This window comes from Crocodylus porosus, unplaced genomic scaffold, assembly GCF_001723895.1.
Source record: "Crocodylus porosus isolate Cpor-Errol unplaced genomic scaffold, CroPor_comp1, whole genome shotgun sequence".
Lineage (NCBI taxonomy): Eukaryota > Metazoa > Chordata > Crocodylia > Crocodylidae > Crocodylus > Crocodylus porosus.
Window position 1 is genome coordinate 11912252 of NW_017728950.1, and position 21163 is coordinate 11933414.

The 21163-nt window shown below is 40.0% G+C and overlaps 1 protein-coding gene across 2 annotated transcripts in view; it reads right to left on the reverse strand.

Annotated features, from left to right (window-relative positions):
- The window catches only part of MEGF10 (multiple EGF like domains 10), a 131752-nt gene extending 111190 nt beyond the window's left edge, over window positions 1-20562 (reverse strand). For both annotated transcript variants that reach the window (XM_019555181.1, XM_019555179.1), the window contains exons 1-3: window positions 20427-20562; window positions 15711-15812; window positions 13519-13619 (exon numbers count right to left, since the gene is read on the reverse strand). In XM_019555181.1, the coding sequence (XP_019410726.1) occupies window positions 13519-13619; window positions 15711-15812; window positions 20427-20542 (319 nt within the window). In that variant the 5' untranslated portion in view covers window positions 20543-20562. The remainder of the gene's footprint in view (window positions 1-13518; window positions 13620-15710; window positions 15813-20426) is intronic.
- Window positions 20563-21163: the final 601 nt, after the last annotated feature.

A 21163-nucleotide genomic window follows, 5' to 3' on the forward strand; every position in this document is an offset into this window, starting at 1 on the left:
TATGCAAAACAAATAAACCCAGCTTCAGATTGAGAAGACACCAGTCAAAGAATTCCTAACACTGTGATGGGTTTTCAGCTGACTCACCAGGCAAATGTGTGACAAAAACCTTTGGCTATATTACTGGATGCATACCCTGTAATTTCTACTTCTGTCACTCTTGAAGCTAAACTGCCAAAAGTCTTGCCCGTACAATTATATTATTTCATATGCTTGTGAAATTTGATAAACTTTGAGCTGAAAACAAGAAAATTCTAGCAGGCACTGACTGAATCTATAGCAAACAGAAGTTTGGGTCTATATTTTAAAAAGAAACAGGAGTGTACAATGCAGAAGGCATCTCCTAAATTAAGACTCTATTCTGGTCTCAGTTTCAACAGTATAAATCCAGACTAATTTCAACAGAGTGCTAGTTCAGGTTTACAGCAGTGTAACATTGATCAGAGATAAGCTCGCAAGAATTCTCTTACTACTAAGTAACTCGGGGGTAGAATATTTATGGGAGTTGTTCCTGCATTCCTTGCATACTCCAGACTCTTCAACTGGCCACTCTAAGGTCACAAGAAATGCAGGATCAGGCCCATTGACATCAAGGATGTTGTATGACAATGCCATTTCTTCCAAAGGCTGTAATAAAGATAAATTAAAATTTCAAATTAAATCCCGCCCCCAGCCCCCAACAAATGTAAATTTCCCAGTGGAATTATGTGTCTTATATACATAAATACATAAGGAAATGCACATCGCTGTTATTTCTGAGACATTAAACTGAAGTTGACAGGTGTTTCAGGCTTATAGGAAATTCAGGATCACATCCTATGCATGCAAAAATAGAGAAGGAATATAAAACATTTCTTACATAAGTTCCTTATGGTCCAAAAACATTTCATACTGAGTACTTAATTTGGTCCCATTGTTGCTACTGAGCAGACGAATGGGAATAAAAGGAAGGAGAAGATATCTCTTGTGCTAACAGCTGAATCCATAAAATAGAAGCATAGCTTCTTAACCGTGTGCTGTCATTACTACTGCAGTGAACACAGCAACTGCATGTGCATCAGTTGGAAGTAGTGCAAAAAAAGGACATCTTGACTGCTGCCTTTTGTGCCACCCCACCAGCCAGCACTTTTCTTTCTCAGGGGGGTTGTGAAGGTGGGCCACAGCAGCAGTGAGGATCTCTAGTTCACACTGGAGAGCCAGGATTTTATTTTTATTGTTTTGTTTTTTTAGCTGATTTCCTGGGAAATCGTGGCCAATGCCATTTTTCACAGAGATTGCCATTTTTCATGGTTTCCACAAAAATCATGAAACTGCAATTTAAGCAGATCCATAGATATAAAATATATTTCTTATATGTTATATTAGGGCCAGGATTGCACAGTATAATAATGACTTCCAAGTAGTAAACAATACGTTTGACAGCTAGGAAAAACCCCAGTCCTAAGTGGTAGAAGAACAGTAATGGCTTGGAACTGGGAGAAAGGACATTTCTTCCTGTGAGGGGGAAATATCTGAAAGACTGCGTCTTTAGGATTAGCAGTTTCCAGGTCTGAAAGGATGCACATATTTTCCTATTCTTAACTAGATCAGAAATGATTTCTGCTCTGGCAAATATGGGGGTGGGGAAGTGACTGGAAGTTATACGCAGAGTGGCACAGGATATTAAAATGAAAAGGTGTGTTAGGCTCCTGCCAGACATGAAAGTAAAGGAGTAATGGGATGTGATGCACGATCCACACACTTGCATGACAGGAAGTGTGACTGTGGGATCAAGTTTCAGATCCTATCATGCCTTACTGCTGGTGCAGGGGGAGCCTGGAATAATGATGCGGTTGATATGACATCATGGACACACAGCATGTGCTCCCACGGCTGGGAGCCCCATTTGATCCAAGCTCCCAGTCATGGAGACACACATGGTACACCCCCATGGCAGAGAGCCCCATCGCCTGATGGAGCTCCCAGCCACAGGAGTGTATGGTGCGGCCCCACAGCTGGCAGCCCAGATCAGCTGACAGGGCTTCCAGCCACAGGGTCATATGTTCAATTAAAGGCCTGAAAGGAACAAACCACAAAGTTATTTCACTTTTATTCTGGAATAACTTTGTAGCTTATTTCGTGTTTTAGGATGCCATTAATTGCTTAAAATGTGTCTGGGTTACAGTTTAAGACATGGTTAACTGGTTAATCATGTCTTAAGTATAACATGTGGCAGAAACCTTAACTATATAGAACTTTTTATGATAGTATGATTGAAACTAGTGTGTAACAAATTCTTTACAAACATATTTACAGACATACCACAGACTAATACTGTGGGATGCAGAAATCATACAAATAGGATTAAACCATTAGTGTTAGTTGTGTGGTGCATGTAATACAGTTTCCGATTAAGTCACCATTTTCAACCACTAATCATTTTAGAACTGCCACCAATTCCAAGTCTTGTACAGTCTTCAGGTCTAATTGAATTATTGACAGCCTGGAGGTGAGTAACACAGAAGATTAAAATTCAAACACCTACTTATACACTGATATGCTATAGTAAACCACTTGTGGTAAAAATTTAGTTCTTTCCTCAATTTCGCTGCCTAAAGTATTATACTTGCTTGATGTAACTTATATGTTTCATTAGATTTACACCTCCACTTCTGAATCAGGCCAGCTGTGAACTGTGAAACATAATAAGGTGAATCAAAATTTCTGAACAGCATTTTATGAATCTGCACTCAGTAATTAAGAAAGTGATATGAAGTTACTTAATCATAAGCCATTACAGACTGTGTTTAAACAGCTGTGCATAGAATTATCTAATGCCAAAAGAAGATCTAGAAGAATTCACCACAGATAATCTTGAAATAGGGGGGAGAATTTTATCTTTAATATAAGGTACTGCACACTTTTTTGGAAGCTTGCAGCACTTTGGGTAGGACTACTTTTGGGAGCAAATGGGCCAGAGAGTGAATCAGGACTCAAAAATGTGATTCTGTTTTTACTCAGGCAAATTTCACCTAAATGTCAATCTACCAACCTCTGAGATCATTAATTAGGGGTTTTTTTGGTCAGGTCCAAAGAAATCGCATTATAAAGAATTGAGCTTAGTAGCCACCTTAGAGTTGGGTTCATGTTTCTGATGAACAAATAACCATTTGAACTCTTTCAGCTAAATTGCTTCCAACAAAGAAAATCATAGTGTGTGCGCCTGACAAATGTTCTGCACCTATTCCTTTAGCATATCCCTGCTTTGTGTATCATGTTTATGCTAACACCATGTCCCCTTTTAATATGATGTCCCTTTTTAATTGATGTCCTGAAAGGTTTGAGAGAAACAAATATGTATATGGTTGGTATACAGAATGAAACAGAAAGGGCGGGCAAAATACAGCCCATGGACTGAATCCAGCCCACCAGGTACTTTCATCTGGCCCACAGCACCCACCAACTAATTGTACCCCACCCAGCCCTTCCACCCATGAGTGGGTGTGAAGAACCCACATATACACACTCTCCGCCAACATACCCTATTGTACCTCACTCCCACCCTAGTGGGCAGAAGGGCCCAGCCCAGCCAACAGCAGCTTCTGAGTGGGGCTGCTGCTGCCAGGGGACCCGCTTAGCCTCCCTGGCATCTCACTTGCTCTGGAGAGCAAGTAAGGAAGCGGCTGGGGCAGAGCTGCAGCTGGACAGGAACAGAGAGTGTGGGGCTGGTGGCAGCACTTAGCTTGCACCCAGGAATGTGGCAGCAGTGAGCAGCTCAGGTGAACATATTTCTGGGTGTGAGGGAGGGTGGGGAAGATGTGAGGACCCCCCTACACTGCCCCCATGGCACGCAGTTCTGGCAGGTAGCAGCGGCAGCAGGAGCAGGTGTGGTGCTCAGGGCGGTGCCTGGTGCAGGCACTGTCACCTGGTGGCACGTGGTTCCAGCCAGCACTGCACATAGGGGCAAGAAGCACAGCCCTGCCGGGCTGCCACTATTACTGGCATTCTCCACTGTGCACACACATCCCCCTCACCCACATGCCACAGGAGAGAATCCTTCTGCTCTGGATCTGGTTGCCTTCCCTTCCCCCTGCTACACAGGTCCCAGGAGTCCACTGGAAGTGGAGGGGAGTCCCGGCTCCTGTTTTCCCGCACAGTCTCAGGACCTGCGCAGCAGGGGGAAGGGAAGGTAGCCAGCTTCAGCACATGAAGCTTCCCTCCCATGGCACATGAGTGCAGGGGCTGTGCTTGCAGGGCGGGGAGTGTCGGTGATAGAGGTGGCCCGATGGGGATGTGCTCCTCACTGCAAAGTGCAGCGCTGGCCAGAGCCATGTGCCACTGGGCACCAGTGCCTGTGCCAGGCATGAGTACCCTCCAGTTGCTGCTGCTGCACCATGGGGAAGTGTGGGGGGGTCCCCACACCCCACAAATGCCACATACCCACACCCTGCCCCTACAACCCCTCACATGTGACCCCCAACATACCCTATACTCCCCACAGATAGTCACACCCCCGCATACCCCACCATGCACACTCCCACCCTCCACACACATACCTCCATCCACAATTTATTTAAGAATTTATTCTTGAATTATTATGCAATCCGCACTATATAGAGTATGCAAACACAAATCATTTTTGCATAAATTACAAAATATTTTTGTAATTATAATAGTTTAATTTTATTACAAAATATTTTTCATAATAAAATTAAAATATGTTATAGTAGGTGTTTGACCTTCAGTGTGTGGTACGGTTTGGTTTTTTCTGGTTCTAAGACAGCAACCCCCTTCCCAAAAAGAGTATTTCCGGGGCAAGGGGAGGGACTTCTGGTGGCAAAGTTCAGCGGTTAGGTCCAGGTCCCAAGATGCCAAGCAGGGGGCAAGGCAACTGTCAAGGGGCAGGACTACCCATGTGGCCCTCAAACACTTACCAAATTTCATTAAGTAGCCCTCCACCCAAAATAATTACCTGCCTCTAGTCTATTATTTTAAAGGATTAATCTCTGAAAATAAATGGTGAGCAACATAAAGGGAAAGATCTCTAAGTAACCAGGGGACCTGTGCATGACGCTAAAGACCTAAACCATGGCTTGCCTTCTCTGCAGGTACACATCCAGGCCATAGTCCACTTCTACAGGTGGACCAAGCTCTGTGCCCACAATGCAGTAACAGTGGGCATATCCATACCATGACTACAGAACTACTTTCAGGTGCTCTGCCCAATCCCTTCCATGACCCTGACCTCCACTGAAGGTTCTTGCTTGCTGGCTAACTGTTGAGCAAAGGAGAGCCCAGAAGCTCCTAACTTGTTGGAACTACTATCAGACAACTGTCAAATGGAGCTGTCAGTCCAGAAAGGCCATGAGGATGACACTTTTAAGCAAAGGAAGTGATGAGACATCAGGGGTGATCACTTGCAATCTTCCAAACTTACCACTAAAGCCTCCTATTGGTGGTGAGAGTAAAGAGGGAGGAAAAGTACATAAAACCTTATACTGTCTACACTCTGTTCCACTAAAGGTCCTATCACTATTGGATAAGAGGCACCACTATCTGGATAGGAGATGCATAGAGACAGTGGAGGGAGGCGGCTTCTAGACTTGCACAGCATTCACTTATAGAGCAGTTACCTCCACCTTAGTCATACTAACATGACGTTTCCCTCTGAAGAAGCAACAGTATTGCTAGAACAATGGTATTTGACTCAGATATTTCAGCTTGAGCAAAAATAAAATTCTAGTTCTTCTCCATGTATTTATTCTGGGGTGGTCTCAAGAAAAACAATAGATTGTGGGGGAAGGGAAAGAGTGAGAAATTATTTTAATTCCACATCTCATAAAGTAAAACTAAAAATGCTTTTTTTTTTCCAGCTGTGATCCCAATTCCCATCCTGATTATCAGAGAATATCCGATATGTCTGGGTTAGTCCTAGTGCTCTAATTATAGTGAGTGATTGGATATTAAGGAATATAGTGAGTGGCATCCAATTACACGTTAAAAATAGGATTAATATTTGTCACACACAGTTTCTTTTACAAACTCAGTTTAGAGGAAAAAAAACTTTATTTTTGAATGAAGGAAGTATCTTTTTCACAGAATCAGTGGGCAGAATAAAACCACTACTAGCAAAAATGTTAACAAAGGTGTTTTAAATAGTATTTTACAGGTATGTTAGACAAACAGATCCTACTGCAATGGATTCTGGTCTAGAGGTGCAGCAAAGAAAAAAGGCATTTTGGGCAGCAGTTTTTCACCCTCCCCTCCACAACCCCTGCCTATATTCTTGCTTGCAGGCATACATACAGCAGCAAGCACAGTCAGACAGTCTCATGTAGTACAAGGTGATCTGGGAATCATAGCTCTCTATACTGGCAATGGAGTTTGCTGCTACCAAGGGAATGTTCACCCTTTTTTGCCACCAAAACCTTCCAAAGGGCAAAAAATAATGTTGATTTTAGTGGCAAAAAATGGGGGTCAGTTCTGCCCCCCGGAAGCACCAAACTTCACTGATGGTAGGTCTACCAGCATGTGCCACAGAAGCAAGCAGTGAGGCAGGCAGAAAGATTTAATCAATCTGAAGAGAAGCTAGGCAAACAGTAGCCCCACCCACCCTGTCCTGGCACCCCTCTCCTTAGGCAGTGTCTGGGGCATGTGCTCTGCTTGCCTATCCCACATCATGCTACTGCTCTGGTCTCCCGCCAACAAAAATTGAAAAAAATATGTTGGCAGTGGCAGCACTTGGCAAAGACAGTGATTAGGAACAGTCAGCAACTACAAAGTGGTGGTTACAAAGAAGATGGAGCTAGACTGTTCTCAGTGGTGACGACAGAACAAGGAATGAAGTGCCTGGTGGGGCAGGTCTGGCCCGTGGGCCATATTTTGCTCACCACTGAGTAGAATCTCCATTCTTGGAGGTTTTTAAGGCCTGGCTTGACAAAGCCCTGCCTGGAATGATCTAGTTGGGGCTGATCCTGCTTTGAGCAGGGAGTGGACTAGATGACCACTGGAGGTCCCTTCCAACCTGAATTTTTTACGATTCTATAATTCTATGGAAAGAAGATGTGAAGGTAGGTATTGCCAGGGCCTCTTAAGTTTGGCTGATAAACTCATCTTGTGTTCAAAGGCATTGTTGAGATGCTCAGAAACCAAAGAGGGCAGCATTTCCTTTGCACAGTACTGGATGTATATAATAATCTAAGAATTTAGCAGGTTATCTTTCATAGCTACCTGTGTCAATTTGATGATCAGAATGTCATTTGCTGGACAGATTTTTCCCAAGTGCATCTGCATCAAAGCATTTGGAAACTCATTCTAAGCAGGGTGGTATTTTATGTAACATGGGGTTCAAACAGGACATAACCCTATTAAAAGTATATTTCATATATGAAGATCAGATAAGGTTCCTGACCTGCATTTATTTGATGGAAGGATATTTTTACACTTGAATAATAAAATATCTGCAGTGGTAAAAGTAGTGAAAGTCAATAGTTAATTTGCCAAGGAAGAATCAATTACGAAATGTTTAAGTATTCATATACTAGGCCTAATGAAATATACGAGCAAGGACTTTCATCAAAAATCAATATGAATGTTGCTAACTCAAGCAAAAGTTAGGAATGCTAGACAATAATGCCTATACATCCTTAATTCAGCCTCATCATCCATAAGCATTCTTCCATTATACGATTAAAAATGAGATTACTCACTGCATGTTCACAGCAGCCTATATACTCAGAATGCTGTCATAACAGCTTGCAGAAGAACAGGGACATGAAACTAAGCACTAAGATAAATGCTGAAGCAAAATTATAAGCTCTGCTCATAATATACTATATGACAATAATGTTTCTGAGACTTGGACAACAAATCACCACCAGATATGGTTTGTTAAAAAATTAAACAGGAGGACACGATTCCAAACTCTGTCATTTTTAAAGGCTGTCAAATACTTGGCACTGAGAATCTTTTAATAAAATCCTATTGCACTGTTCTGGATAACTCATTCATACAATCTATTTGAAAATAACCAAAATTTCACTGGTCAGTTAAAGAAAGCACTGCTTCCATGGAGGTCAGTATAAATAGTATAAACATAACTTGAAACCAGGTCAACCCCAACAAATGGAAAACAGCAGCTTAGGACAGAGCAAGCTGGTGTCAAATTTGTAATCATGTAGATAATATTTTGAAACAAGGCACACCACCATCTCCTCTGAGAATCAAGAGGACAAAACCATAACACAAAAATCTGCAGTGGCCCTGGACAATCTGCCTCTCTTGCATCTCTTGCCTCTCTTGTACATGTGTTTAGTGTGTACTATGTTTATGTTGAAAGAGAACTGGAAAAGCATGATAGAGGGACAGCCAGAAGGCAGTGGAAGAGACGGGAAACAGCTAATCAGGAAGGTAGAAGCTGGCAGCTTGTCACCTCTAGGAAAACACAGCGCTCCTCTTTTGAGCACTTGTCTTCTGAGCCCGCAGCCCTCCAGCTGGAGAACAGATATGATGCTTTGGCATCAGATAAGAAAAAGCCCACTCCAGTGGAAGGAGAGGCAAAGCCATGCATCAAGACCACTACTTGAACATCTCAGCCTACACATCAAGAGCAGCAATCTCTCTCTATCACTAACATTCCTGTTACATGTCAGTGTCTTAGGTAAAAGATTTATTTGAGGATTTGGTTTTGTGACCATATTGTCTTTCAAAGCTTGATCACTCACCTTATTTGAAGGAAAACATAAAACCAGTCAGTGGTATTTCCTAGAAGAAAAGGATACTGCTTATCATTTAGATAAATCCTATATCAGAGACCGGATATTTCATATTGTACCAATTATATTCTAGTTAGAGAGGAACAAAATAAATAAAAACTATTGTGAGTAGCAAGAGAGGCCTGTTAGTTTATAACCAAATATTAGATTATCCTATGAACCCAGAACAGCCTCATCACACACATTTCCAGCTGTGGAAGTTAAAAAAGTTAATTTACTTTCCAGGATCAACTATCAATGCCTGAGTCATAGTTCCACACAAGCCTACTGGATTAACCAACTCAAATCCTGTTATTTAATGGGAGTAACTTGCAAACATTTTTAAATTGTTTTTGGCTGCTGTTTTTCTTAATTGATAGAACATTTAAAGCTAGTAGCCAAACTATAAATTAAGTCCTTTAATAAATTTAATAAAATTTTTTAGAAGTGCACCAATATATTGGCCCAATATTGGATTGGTACTGATATAAAGAAAACAGGCTGGGTTGGCTCCCAACGTGGCCAATAATTTGGCTGATAAATGCCAGTGCATGTGCGCAATCACAGCGCAGCACTCAGGCAGTGAGGAGCACAGCCGGCAGTGTGGAGAGCTGCCTCCAGCTGGTAAGTCTGGTGTGGTGGAAGAGGAGGGGGAAAGGAAGGGGCATGGGGGGGCAGATCAATGCCCCCCACAGTGAGGGAGGGGGCAGGGGCAGGAGCCAGTGCTGCCCAGGTGGCAGTGGGGTCTGGAGCTGCAGCTCATTGTGGGGGAAGGGGGAAGGCGGCTTTCACCACTGCTTGCACTCCAGGATGATATGGGGGGGGCATGTGCCCTCCAGATCTGCATGGGGCAGGGTGGGCTGCAGCCATGGCTGTGCGAGACTCTTCTTGGCAGGGACTGAGCTCAGAGTGGGCACCAGCAGTGCTGGAAGGATGCTGCATCCACCGCAAACTTTGCCGCTCCTCTGCTCCCAGCGCCGCTGCCACCAGCCCCCACATGAGCCATGGCTCTGCTCCCCCACCCCACCTGGGCAGTACCTGCCCCCTCCCTCAACGTGGGGGAGGCATTGATCTGTTGCCCCAACGCCCTTTCCTTCCCCCCTCCCCTTCCCCAACCCTGGACTTCCCAGCTGGAGGCAGCTGTATTAGAAATTAGGTCAGTATCAGCCAATATGCCTCCTTTAATATCAGCTATCTGTATCAGCCCCAAAAATCTCTATTGGTGCACCCCTAAAATAATTTCATAGTGGAGAGTACTACTAAGTCAAACAGTGGTCCCAAATCATTGCGTTAGGTAGATTAGTTAGTACTCATTTACATATTCTAAAATTTAAGTTCTTATTTTTTTAATTTAAACTAGACTTCAGTGCATCATTGCATACAGTGAAGTCTCACATCATGCCTAAATGATCTGCTAGCAGGATTTCCTCATTTCTTTAAACCAACATTTTAAAAGGACAATGAAAATTTCTTCTGGGAATTTTCCATACACGAGTTTCCTCTACTTTCCTAAATAAAAGGATAAAATAACAAGTTTTATGGAAAATAAAGTTACTTTAAAAATCCTACACGCTGTTGTCAATCCAAAAAATAATTTAGCTCAATGGTGCCAGCCAAGCATATATGACAGTATTATTGGGACCCAGAGGCCTTCAGGCCTGGGTTTGACCTTTGTGCTGAGCTCAGGCTACATGCTTAACTTGAACTTGAACTTGAACTTTCACCCAGTAAAAGGAGCAGGTGAAAGGAGGAGCAGGCAGAAAAATACTGTCCCTGACTTGACATGAATCAGGAAGTTGGCTAACTAAACTGAATGAATATAGTTTGGGAAAAGAGGAACAGTCAGAGCAAAACCTACCCCTACCTAAAAATGAAAAGATTATCTCAGAGTACAAAATTCCAGTTAAAAGTAACCATATTTAGCAATCAGAAGCAAGATTATTAATATGCATTAGGAGGGAGGCTTAAGCTAATTTTATGCATTAAGAAATGCAAGCTATAGGGTATAAAAAGAGAGATGAGAGAGTGTACCCTTTGGAACACTCTTGAAGAAAGCCTGAAGAGATACTGTCACCAATTCAAGATCCTGTCTCAACAGCAAACATGGGAACCAGGAGCTTCAGAGAAAACTTCATGACCTGATCAACCAGTGAAGTTGCATTCACAACATTATGGGTGGTGAGCATCTGCTTTGACTAGCTACAAACCTAAAAATTTTAACTGCTAATGCAGCATCAGTTCTAATTAGACTTGTATCTGTTAGGGTTCAATAAACTTGCCTGTAGTTTAAGATAACTGTCTTGGTCTCCTTGCCTGGTATAAGATCCATTGTAGCATCAGAGGGACACAACAGTATGCAACAATGAAACTTTCCCGCTATTTACTTTATTTTAATCTTTCTGTTGGCCGTATGTGCCATCTATTTATTACGGTTGCCATTTTCACCTGAAGAGATCTATTTTCCTCTGTCAGTGATGTTTCTGCTAAGGTGACATAGGGCAACATTCTCCATGAACCTCCTATTAGGAAGTGCACTGCTACATTATCGCCCTTGCCAACAGAGTAGCATTGGCAGGAACATGAGAAATGTGTTTGCAATATGGTTAGTTATACATATCTGCAGCAATGAACCACAGGGTAAAACTAGCCCACCTGTGTCGTCGTTACTGTGTTAAATTTAAAATCACTTTCCTAGATGGAGATATGATGCTATGACAGTTCCTTGATGTTATGTTGCAGTCTACTCCTGAGCTTCTCATCAGCAACTTCATATTTATCAGAACAATACTACTTTTTAAAGGCTATAATACTTCTGTACTACCAAAGAGTAATGGTAGCCACCCTGAAGATGTACATTAGATACATTTTGGCCATATGTCATGTTCAGGGCTCCTTGGGGATCACGAGTTTGCAGGTAGAGTGTTCAGTCTCCTTCATAAGGAAACAAATTATATGAAGGCATCTGGATACTCAAGTACTAACCATTAGAAAACAACATATTAATTGCTGTGATATTTCAAGGTGTCCTGTCTTATTGTGACATTAACTCATTATATAATAGCAGTATGCCACCGTGTCATGCTGCAGGAACAGCAGATGGTGGGGAAAAATCCACACGATCATGCTGGGTTTTAACATGGGATTTTTTTTCTGAACCTAAGAAAAATAAAAGACATTATCATGAGGTTGGTGGAGGCTATAACTTATTTAATTGGTACATGAGTCATGAGTTGTATATATTCAAAAGTAGCAGCTAAGTCCTTTTCAGATCATATGGAAAAGCCTATACTTGGCCCACAGTCATTTCTGATACAGTAAACATCAGAAATTTGTTACTATTAAAAAAAAGCTTTCTGGGACAAATTCATATTCTTCATACACAGCCACAGCAAGAATCCAAGGAAAAAGAATCTCTCCCAACCTGATTAGAAATAATGAAATGACCATTAGCCATTGAATTGCTGCCAGTGAAGCCTCTAGCAGTCGTTGGCAAGATGGTGTGTTTTCAGCAACTACAGCAGGTCTCAAGCTTTTGATTACAATTCTAAGATGCATATGCAATAAAAAGAATCTTTGTAGCCTCACAGTAACATATTCATGTGGCTTGCACAAAGTTCATTATAAATGAGACCTGGCCGCAACAACCACCACAACCACAACAGGCACCACTATGGCACTTGTTAAGCTTGTCCTGCCATGGTAGCCACCAGGCTCCCCCTGTGGAGTGTTGCACTCCCTCATATCTCATTGAAGTGAATGAGATTTGCAGGCTGCTCACTTCCACACACAGGCTTTCAGCACATTATAGGATACAATATCAGAGAATCAACTGAAAGCAACGTTAGCTCCCTAAATGGGCCTTGTACTTTTTACTTTCATATAACATAAAAAATCCACAATCTTTTTTAAAAGGATCTGTTTTATATATTTGTTGTTTCTTTGAAAGTTGGAGCTGACTGTGAGCAAAAAGCAGCACATCACATCTTTATATATATCTAACATTAAATAACTGATAATGTTGGTATGAATTTGTAAGCTAAAATGCTATGGCTGGCCAAATGGCTCAGTGGAATAATATTTCTCAAATGCTTACTCAAAATGGAGAAAGAAGATATCATTAATATGGACTATTTAATCGTCCAAATATATTTAGGGTTTGGCTTCCACAACCCTAATAAATATGTTTTGAAAATCCTTAATTACAGAAGAAATGATAATCTGATTGTAGACCATAACAATTCATTTTCACCTTGCTTTCTCATGTGCACAAATATTATACTTAGTCAAAGAACCTGACTTGCATTTTCAAATTCCAGTGGGTAATGTAAGACAAAAATGTAAATGACATAAAATATCATGGGGTAACATATTAATAATATTACAAAGTACAGTTTTCCAAGATCTAAAAATAAATACTATAAGTCACTTTTAAAATGCATATCACAACATCCAAAAGGCTAACTTTAACCACATTACTAAACCAGCTCACATTTGCATGGGATACCCATACCTTACATATACATGTTAATATCGACCAGCCACAATGGTTTGATACAAACAAGAAGAAGTACATTCTCTACTCTAAACTTAGGCTGAAAGCATGCTTGGGTTGTAAACTTTAGTAACAATTAAATCTTTCTGGACAACTGATTTCAATGAAAGCTGTACCTGATTGGATTATTGGGCCCTTTATGACTCAAGTCCCACAAGCCCCTCTCCAAAACGGAGCCAATCTAGCATCTTAATAAACATAAGGGACAGTAAAGCAATAAAAACTTGAACTTACGAACACACATTTCCCTGCTTTCATAAAACCCAGGACAGCACTGGGATTTCCGCCTGTACATAGTTTTTTCTCCATGTCTGTAGGCAGTGCGATAACTGATTCTGATGAAAGAAAAAAGGAATGTTACACATATTATAATTGCTCAGAAGTAAAACAATTTCTATGTTAAGATATTTAAGAAAATCTTGGGAGGATACATAGAAAAAACTGGGGAGTGGGGAGCAGAGACCTGGCTTTATTGGTTAATAAAGTTTAATCTTGTGATCCCTTCACAAAATCTGACTATAATTCATTAAAAACCATATTTTTCCGGGGTGGTGAAAAACCAATCACAAAGGTTAAGTTTTCTTGCTACTTACCTAGGACAGTGACATAACATGGGAGGGAGGGGGTAAAAAAAAAAAAAGGCAGCTGCTGCCAGCACCTGCACAATTATGATCATGTGGTAACCAGAAATTGCTACTGCCCCTGTACCCTGGGCACCTGGATGCATCCCGACACTACTGCCTAGGGCTATAATGATCTTAGTCATTCCTTGAATGCACCCAAAATGTGGCATTTTCTGGAGTAAAATCAAGAAACTAGGCAACACAAATTGGCCACTTAGATTGGCCTATTATCGGGAGAAGTTTCTGAAGGCAACGGAATTACCCTGCAAAGGGCTCAAAGAGCCAAAGGCCCAGAGAAGAATCAAGATGAAGAGAGGAACTCTGTGGGTTCAAAGCTTACAAAGTACTGACTTCAGCAGATGTTAACAATGATCACCATCTCAGAGAAGTTGCACCTTATGTAAGCAGCATGGAGGAAAAGCAACTGTATCTGTTACATGATCATGGTACAGAATCACTGAGAGAATTACATTTCTCTAACATTAAACAAGCAATTTCACCAGAGTAGGGGAAACATCTATCTTAAAGCTATTTCCTCTTTCTCTCCACTTCACTTATGGAGCTTCAGCCTGGAAAATTTGCCAGCTCTCTCCTACTGGCTGCTGTAAGTAAACAGCATACAATCCTTTCATCAACTAAATACAGATTAAAAGAACAGCACATTTCTAAATGTAGTATAGGCAAATAGGCACATGTTGCCAGTATATCAAGCCTATAAAGTTATCAACATTAAACTGTTCCATGCTACAGGGTGCTCCTAGAAGCAGGTATCACCTCTAACCCTGATAGGCACACTTCCATGCATAGAAGGGAGGAGCACTTTCCAGCTGCCTACAGCAGTTTTAAGTCATTAGTTCCTTGCTTCCTTGGTTAAAATATCCCAGAAGGAGATTTCCTGGGGGAAGACTTTTTTTTCTGAAGATAATGCTCACTTTCCCCACAGAGTGCACAAAATATGAATATCAAGCCATGTTTCATTATTTCTCCAACCAAGACTTTTTCCGGAGTCAAGGTGTTTCATTTTTGGAGTAGAAAACACTCTTTTCTAACTTCCTTACCTCTTCTAGGCATGTTTGCTGGCATGATATGCTCTATGATATTGCCAGACCTTTATGCTATCACTTTGCTAGTTCACAGGTGCCCAACCCATGACACATGTAGCACAAGTGGCCGGCATCGGTAGTTGCTGAATGTAGCAAACAAGCCCCAGGGTACTGATCTAAGGAAGACACTGGAATGGAAGCAGGGATAGAGCATTCTTTGGAGCAGGATGCTGTGGCAAAAGAGGATTCCAGGTGTCATCACCAAGAACCAAGTTAAACCTTCTCTGACCCTGCAGCTGATGCTGGGTTCAAAGCTTTGGCTTCACTGGCCATATAAAACTGCTCCAGCTGCAGAGCCAGGGAAGAGATAACATGGCTCTTAATGGTGACACTTCCTGTTGTAGCAGTATCCTACCTCTGCTCTGCTCCATATGGCTGTGGTCAGAGGCTGGAGGCTCCCTGCCTCAATTCCACTGCCCCATGCACAGTCTGGTACACCTCTAGGGGAGAGGAAGAGGGCAGTGGAAGATCAGACTGGCACTCAGGGACGGACAAGAGGGGGTTCAACTTGTGTGGACAAAACAGTTGGCCACAACTGTGTAAGTCAAATACATTTTTAACTTCACCTGAAGTGCAAATGGTAGGAAGTGTAGTCACTTTAGTTGATACATCCTGTATACTATACTTGATACAAAATATACATCTTCCATAAACACCCACAGTAACTGAACAATCTGAAAGCAATGATACTGTATATTACCTGTGCCGTGTGCATTTAAACCAGTTCAGTATGTCAGTACAACTGGTGTAGTAAATTTGATCAAAAGGATGTGGATATGATTCTTGAACGGTAACTGAATAACTGGAGAGAAAGAAAACAAGATTATTAAGCAAGTATATTCTGATTAGTGTAAATATTTTCACAACAGGCTAACTGACCCTGAAAGACAGCTCTAGCTAAAAGTGATAACTAAACACAAGTAGGTACTTGTAGTGGCCATCAAACAACACACAAAAGCATTTATATTAATATTATATTTATCAAGATAAGTTTTCCTTTTAATCCAAATTTTGCTTTCTAAGATGCATAACACATAGAACTGCACCATCTTAATGTCTCCCAGGAGTAGAGATATAAAATCAATGTCACCTGTATGCTATCAACTAATACCTGCCTCTTTCTACAGAGAATGACTGTGATCTCAGTTCATGGGAGTGGCCCCAAGAAACTCTGACACATTCAGTGCTTCACCTAGTATCTACCATGAATAGATGCAAAATGGAATGGTGACTTCATTTCTTGTTGCCTAATAAGCAGGAAAGACAATTCTGAATCAGACTTCCCCACACTTAAGGTGCTCTTGATGCAAGATGACTTCTGAATCCTTCTAGGTTTTTGTATCCATTCTGCAAATGAAGTTTCAGATCCCAAGAAATGTTAATCACCCTCAACTTCCATGGACTTCAGTGAAAATTAAGGGAATTCAGTAATTTGGAGGACTGGGCCCTCCAGCCTTAATTTGCTCCTATAAAAACATATTAAAATATTAATAATTGCCACCCTAACTGAAAAACATCACTGTATATCACTTGGCTTCTTCATGGTAATATTATCACGCAAGCTTCTTACAGATTCAGATCACATAGATTTTTGCTTTAAAAAAAAAAAATCACCAGCCTTTCATTTTATGCCCTATTTGTAAAACTTGAGAGACAGGTCATATTTCTTTTTTTACAATGACTGTTCTTAAAATAAATTACCTCTGTCAAAGAGCTAGTCAGTAGAATTCTGATTTATTGAAGACTAATAGTTCAAAGTCAAGGGCTCTGATAACTAACGAATTTAATAATTTAGAAGTTTCCAGAAAATAATTGAATTCTGTTACTTTTTGAATTGTTGCTGATTGTAAGAAAAGTATAACAAGAGACTTTACAGTTCACTAGACTGACATCTGTGGAAAGATGTAGTATGTTAATGTTCTTATTTCTGACCTTAGCATTGTCCATCCTTTTAAGAAATGGAAAACAGCATAGCATCACCAATTTGATGTTAGCAATCTAGTGAATACTATATTGCATAGATATTAACAGACATCAGACAAAAAAGTTTTCTGTTTACTATTTAAATTGCTGAAATTTACACATTCAAAACAGAAGGCATGGACACAGTACATTAATGGACTTATCCAGTAACCATCATCAGGAAGTATTTCAATATAAAAATCCAAAAAAATGAATAATACTGTATGTAAAACAGAAGTTCAAAAGAAAGTTCAACTTCAACTAAAAAGTAAATCAAGCATTTCTAAAGAACACAAACAGAGGCATAAATTGAAAGATCACTAAGAAAGAAAAACGTACAATACGTGGACAATGACAGGTCTGCTGGGTAACGTATCTGATCAAACAGCATTAGTAACAGATTGTTTGAAGAACAAGTAATGCAAAGCTGAAAAATCCACTGTCTCAAGTGTGAACCAAACTGGAAAAGTCAGTCAAGGAGACTGAGATTTGTAATACATTTTCCAGTGGATTTAGAAAGAGAATAAACTTTTAAGTAACCTTAGTGAGCAGCTGGGAGCCAGGCTAGATGCCACAAAATAAGGTTGCTTGCTCTACTAGAGGAAGCAGAGACTAAAAACCTGCTGGGACTTCTAGAGAAAAGCCTAAAAAGACTAAACCTAAAACTTACACTGGACACATCTACAGGAAATGCTAAATGTGCAGTAGGCTAACTCTCCTGCACATTAGTGCATCATGGCAAAAGCTGTGCTAATAAGCTAATGCACAGTAGACTACTAATTCAGAGAATTAGTCTGCTGTGTATTAGCATCACTTAAAAGACATGCACCAGTGCTACTGCACAATAGCGCTGATTACTGAGCTTTGAGTTAGTACCTGTTATTACAGGTACTCAACTTAATGCGCCGTAATTACAGTGCTTTAATGCATGTGTAGACGTGCCCACTGAAGATGGTTCCTTTGGAAGTGGAACATTTATAAGTAGAAAAGATAAAAAGACAATCTAAAAATACTTATGAACTCAGAGATTAAGGTACCTGTTCTCCTAGAGTGGTGTTTAATAACAATTACTGACAATATTTGGAACAAATATGTGATTACCAGATATAGGATACATAGGATTCTTAGTCAGGTTTAGAAACTGTACAAGTAAAAAAGAAACAATTCTTTTTCTTAGTTTGGTTCATTGGTTTTCAGGAAATATAATGCTGAAGTGTCAGCACTATTTCTCCACAAATTACAGGTGAAAACCAATAAAAGAATTTATGTGATTACTGGTTAGGGCCCTAAACTGTGCAGAGAAGTCACTGGAGAAAATGGAAGTTAAACCAACTTCAGAGGCGGAGAAAAAAATAACAGATCATCTTTAAAAATCTTAACCAGACTGTTTGTCCTGGCAGTAAATCAACATCTGATTGCATAATGGGATTATAAACCATGAGAGTGCATGGTACATTTTTTCTGTAGTACTAATTCCCAAGACAAGCAACAAACATGTGCCAAGTGTGTGGTCAAATAGAATTCTGCACATTTGGTACCCCTAATCTGTCAGCTTCTACTCCCAAACACTACCTACCATCTCCCCTTGTTTTGATCAGCTGACTGAAGAGGGAGATTGGGAAATTTAACAATTCCAAGTGCCCAGAACCCACTCCAAGCTAGTTCCTGCTTCCCCCAAAGGCTCTAATCCAGCCAGCTGTCCAACAAAATGCTATGATGGTTGCCCAAAGTAGCAAGGGGCTCTATATTTTTTATTTCACAAAGGGGCAGTTCTGTTCATCTCTGTTCAAATGTAATGAGGGCTTTATCAGGCTGTGCAGGAATGCCAGTGACAACAGCAGTTACAAGTTAGTAGCTCCTGCTATTCTTTCCTACACCTGTCTACTTCTGTCATCAGTTCTGAATGGAAGATAAATTCTATGGCAACTTTTAATTAAAGACTTACACATATATTTCACTCCTTTTAGGCCCCGGAAAATGTGACTATGAACAAAACTTGTTATTCAAAAATACTAGATAGATTTGTTACACTTCTGCTTTCTGTATCCTTTGAGTATTTCTTTATTTTAAAGACTTCTCTGAGACTTTAATAATTCTACGTAACATTTTTATACAACCCTGGTACATTGTAGATACCCTCACATTTGCTCAGTAGGAAAAAAAAAAACAGTTCATATATATATATCCAGGCTGTATTTCTGTGTGGGTGATGTCTGGCACATACATTTCTGCCCTATGTTTTGCCTCCTTAGAGCCATTGTTCCTAGTGGGCCATTGCCTGCAGGGTTCATGTGGTCTGAGCCATGCTTCACTTCCCTGGAAGAGTCTGAGGGTACATAATCCAACCACAAGGGGAAGCCCTCATGTGGGAGATTGGATTCAAGCTCAGGGTATCTGAGGCCCTCACCAGTCCTCCATATATATAGGATATCAGACCTGCCTCTGGATTTGTCCTACAAACTGCAACCAGGCATTTAGTCAACGAACTAATTGATATGCAGCAGCAAATACGAGTTTTTGCACATGCCAAACTACATGTTGAAGTTAAAGGCAAGAGATGCCAAATCATCCACGTGAAGCTCAGATAATTTGTTGGAAAAGGACTTCAGAGGCCATTTTTTATATACAGGCCATAAAATAAAATATGAAGTCCAATTTTCCCTGTAAAAGTTTGATCATAACGAATTTATCTCTGCCAACATCCTCACTGCTTGGATATAAAATGCAATTTACTCTGACACAGAAAACATGGCCTAGAGATGTCCTCAAAAAAACAGTTAGACTGGCTTATGGACTAGCTGATCAACTGTAGACATTATTAAATGATGATAAAACTAAGAAACATGGTTTCATTATAATACTCTTCACACATGAAAAGAAGTGAAAACAAATGCTTACTGTTCAATCTTTTCTTACTCATTGTGAACATTCTACTAGCAATTATCATGATATTGTATAAATAAGTGTACTAACTAAATTGATGAATTTACAACTGTACATTTTAAATATCTGAATCTCATCAAAAAATTAAGCCAACGAGTCTTAATTTAGATTTTAGAAATGTTGTAAAGGAAAGAAACACCATAATCATACTTGGCCAAACTCCAATATGGTTAATTACACTCTGCATCTATAACTATATACCTTTGCTGAATTAATTGGATAAGATATTCTTATTTCCTTCTTGCTGTGCTGTGTAGTATTGCTAATGTTGTTATAATGGCTGCTGTATCCTACCCCAGAGCTGATGACTTTTCTGTGTTGAATGAGGTAACCTTTTTACCTACATATTACCTGCTTTTGTATTGTTTTCCATTTATCAAATGCAAGATCAGGTTTATTATTTGATAAAATACATTAAAGCTTTAGAAATGCACTGTACAAAATAAATAATTCATAATAATCAAAAGTAACTAAGGATATGTCAAATATATGCTGGTAGAACAAATATTACCTTTCCCAATGGCTACACACATTTGGATCTTCAAGATTTAAGGAAAAAGTTGTCCCAATCCAGTGGTGCAGTAGTATGACCGGGAAGCATAAAACAGAATTTAAATAAAGAACCATCTTTTCGCATAAATGATCTGTAAGAAAAAACATGATAATATTATGACAATATTCAAACTATAAATAAGGAACTTTGGTGAAACTCCATTAGTAACACCAAGCTGGACCAAATTATATAGGACAGGAAGCATTTAATAGTGAGACAAATTGTAATAGTCCTGTAGCAGCAGTACAAGGTTCACCTTAAAAAAACTCAAGTCCAGAAATAAATATGAATGTGCTAAATGGCATCAGGCAGGTGCATATACTAAGTGATTTCACTGTCAAATGGAACTGTAGACAGGCTCAGTATACTCTCTACTTGTTGTCTGAAAAGTTGTAAGTTATTGTATATCCACTTACAAAATAGATATACAATTTAAAGCAATTGGTCTTATTTGTTCAAGGGGTGCTGGTGGTCAAACAAATATGTAATTGGTTAAGCTTTGAAAGAAATCCTGCTCATCACTTGTTTACAGAATACCTATAGTAATAATGTATTCAATTTTATGATGCCTCAATTTAATGAAACCAAACAGACTTTCTGAACCCATGATGGAGTAGATTTGCAAGCACCTCATCTTATGTAGTGTCTTTCATAATGTAAACAGTCCAAAATTTTTAATCTATCTAATTATAAGT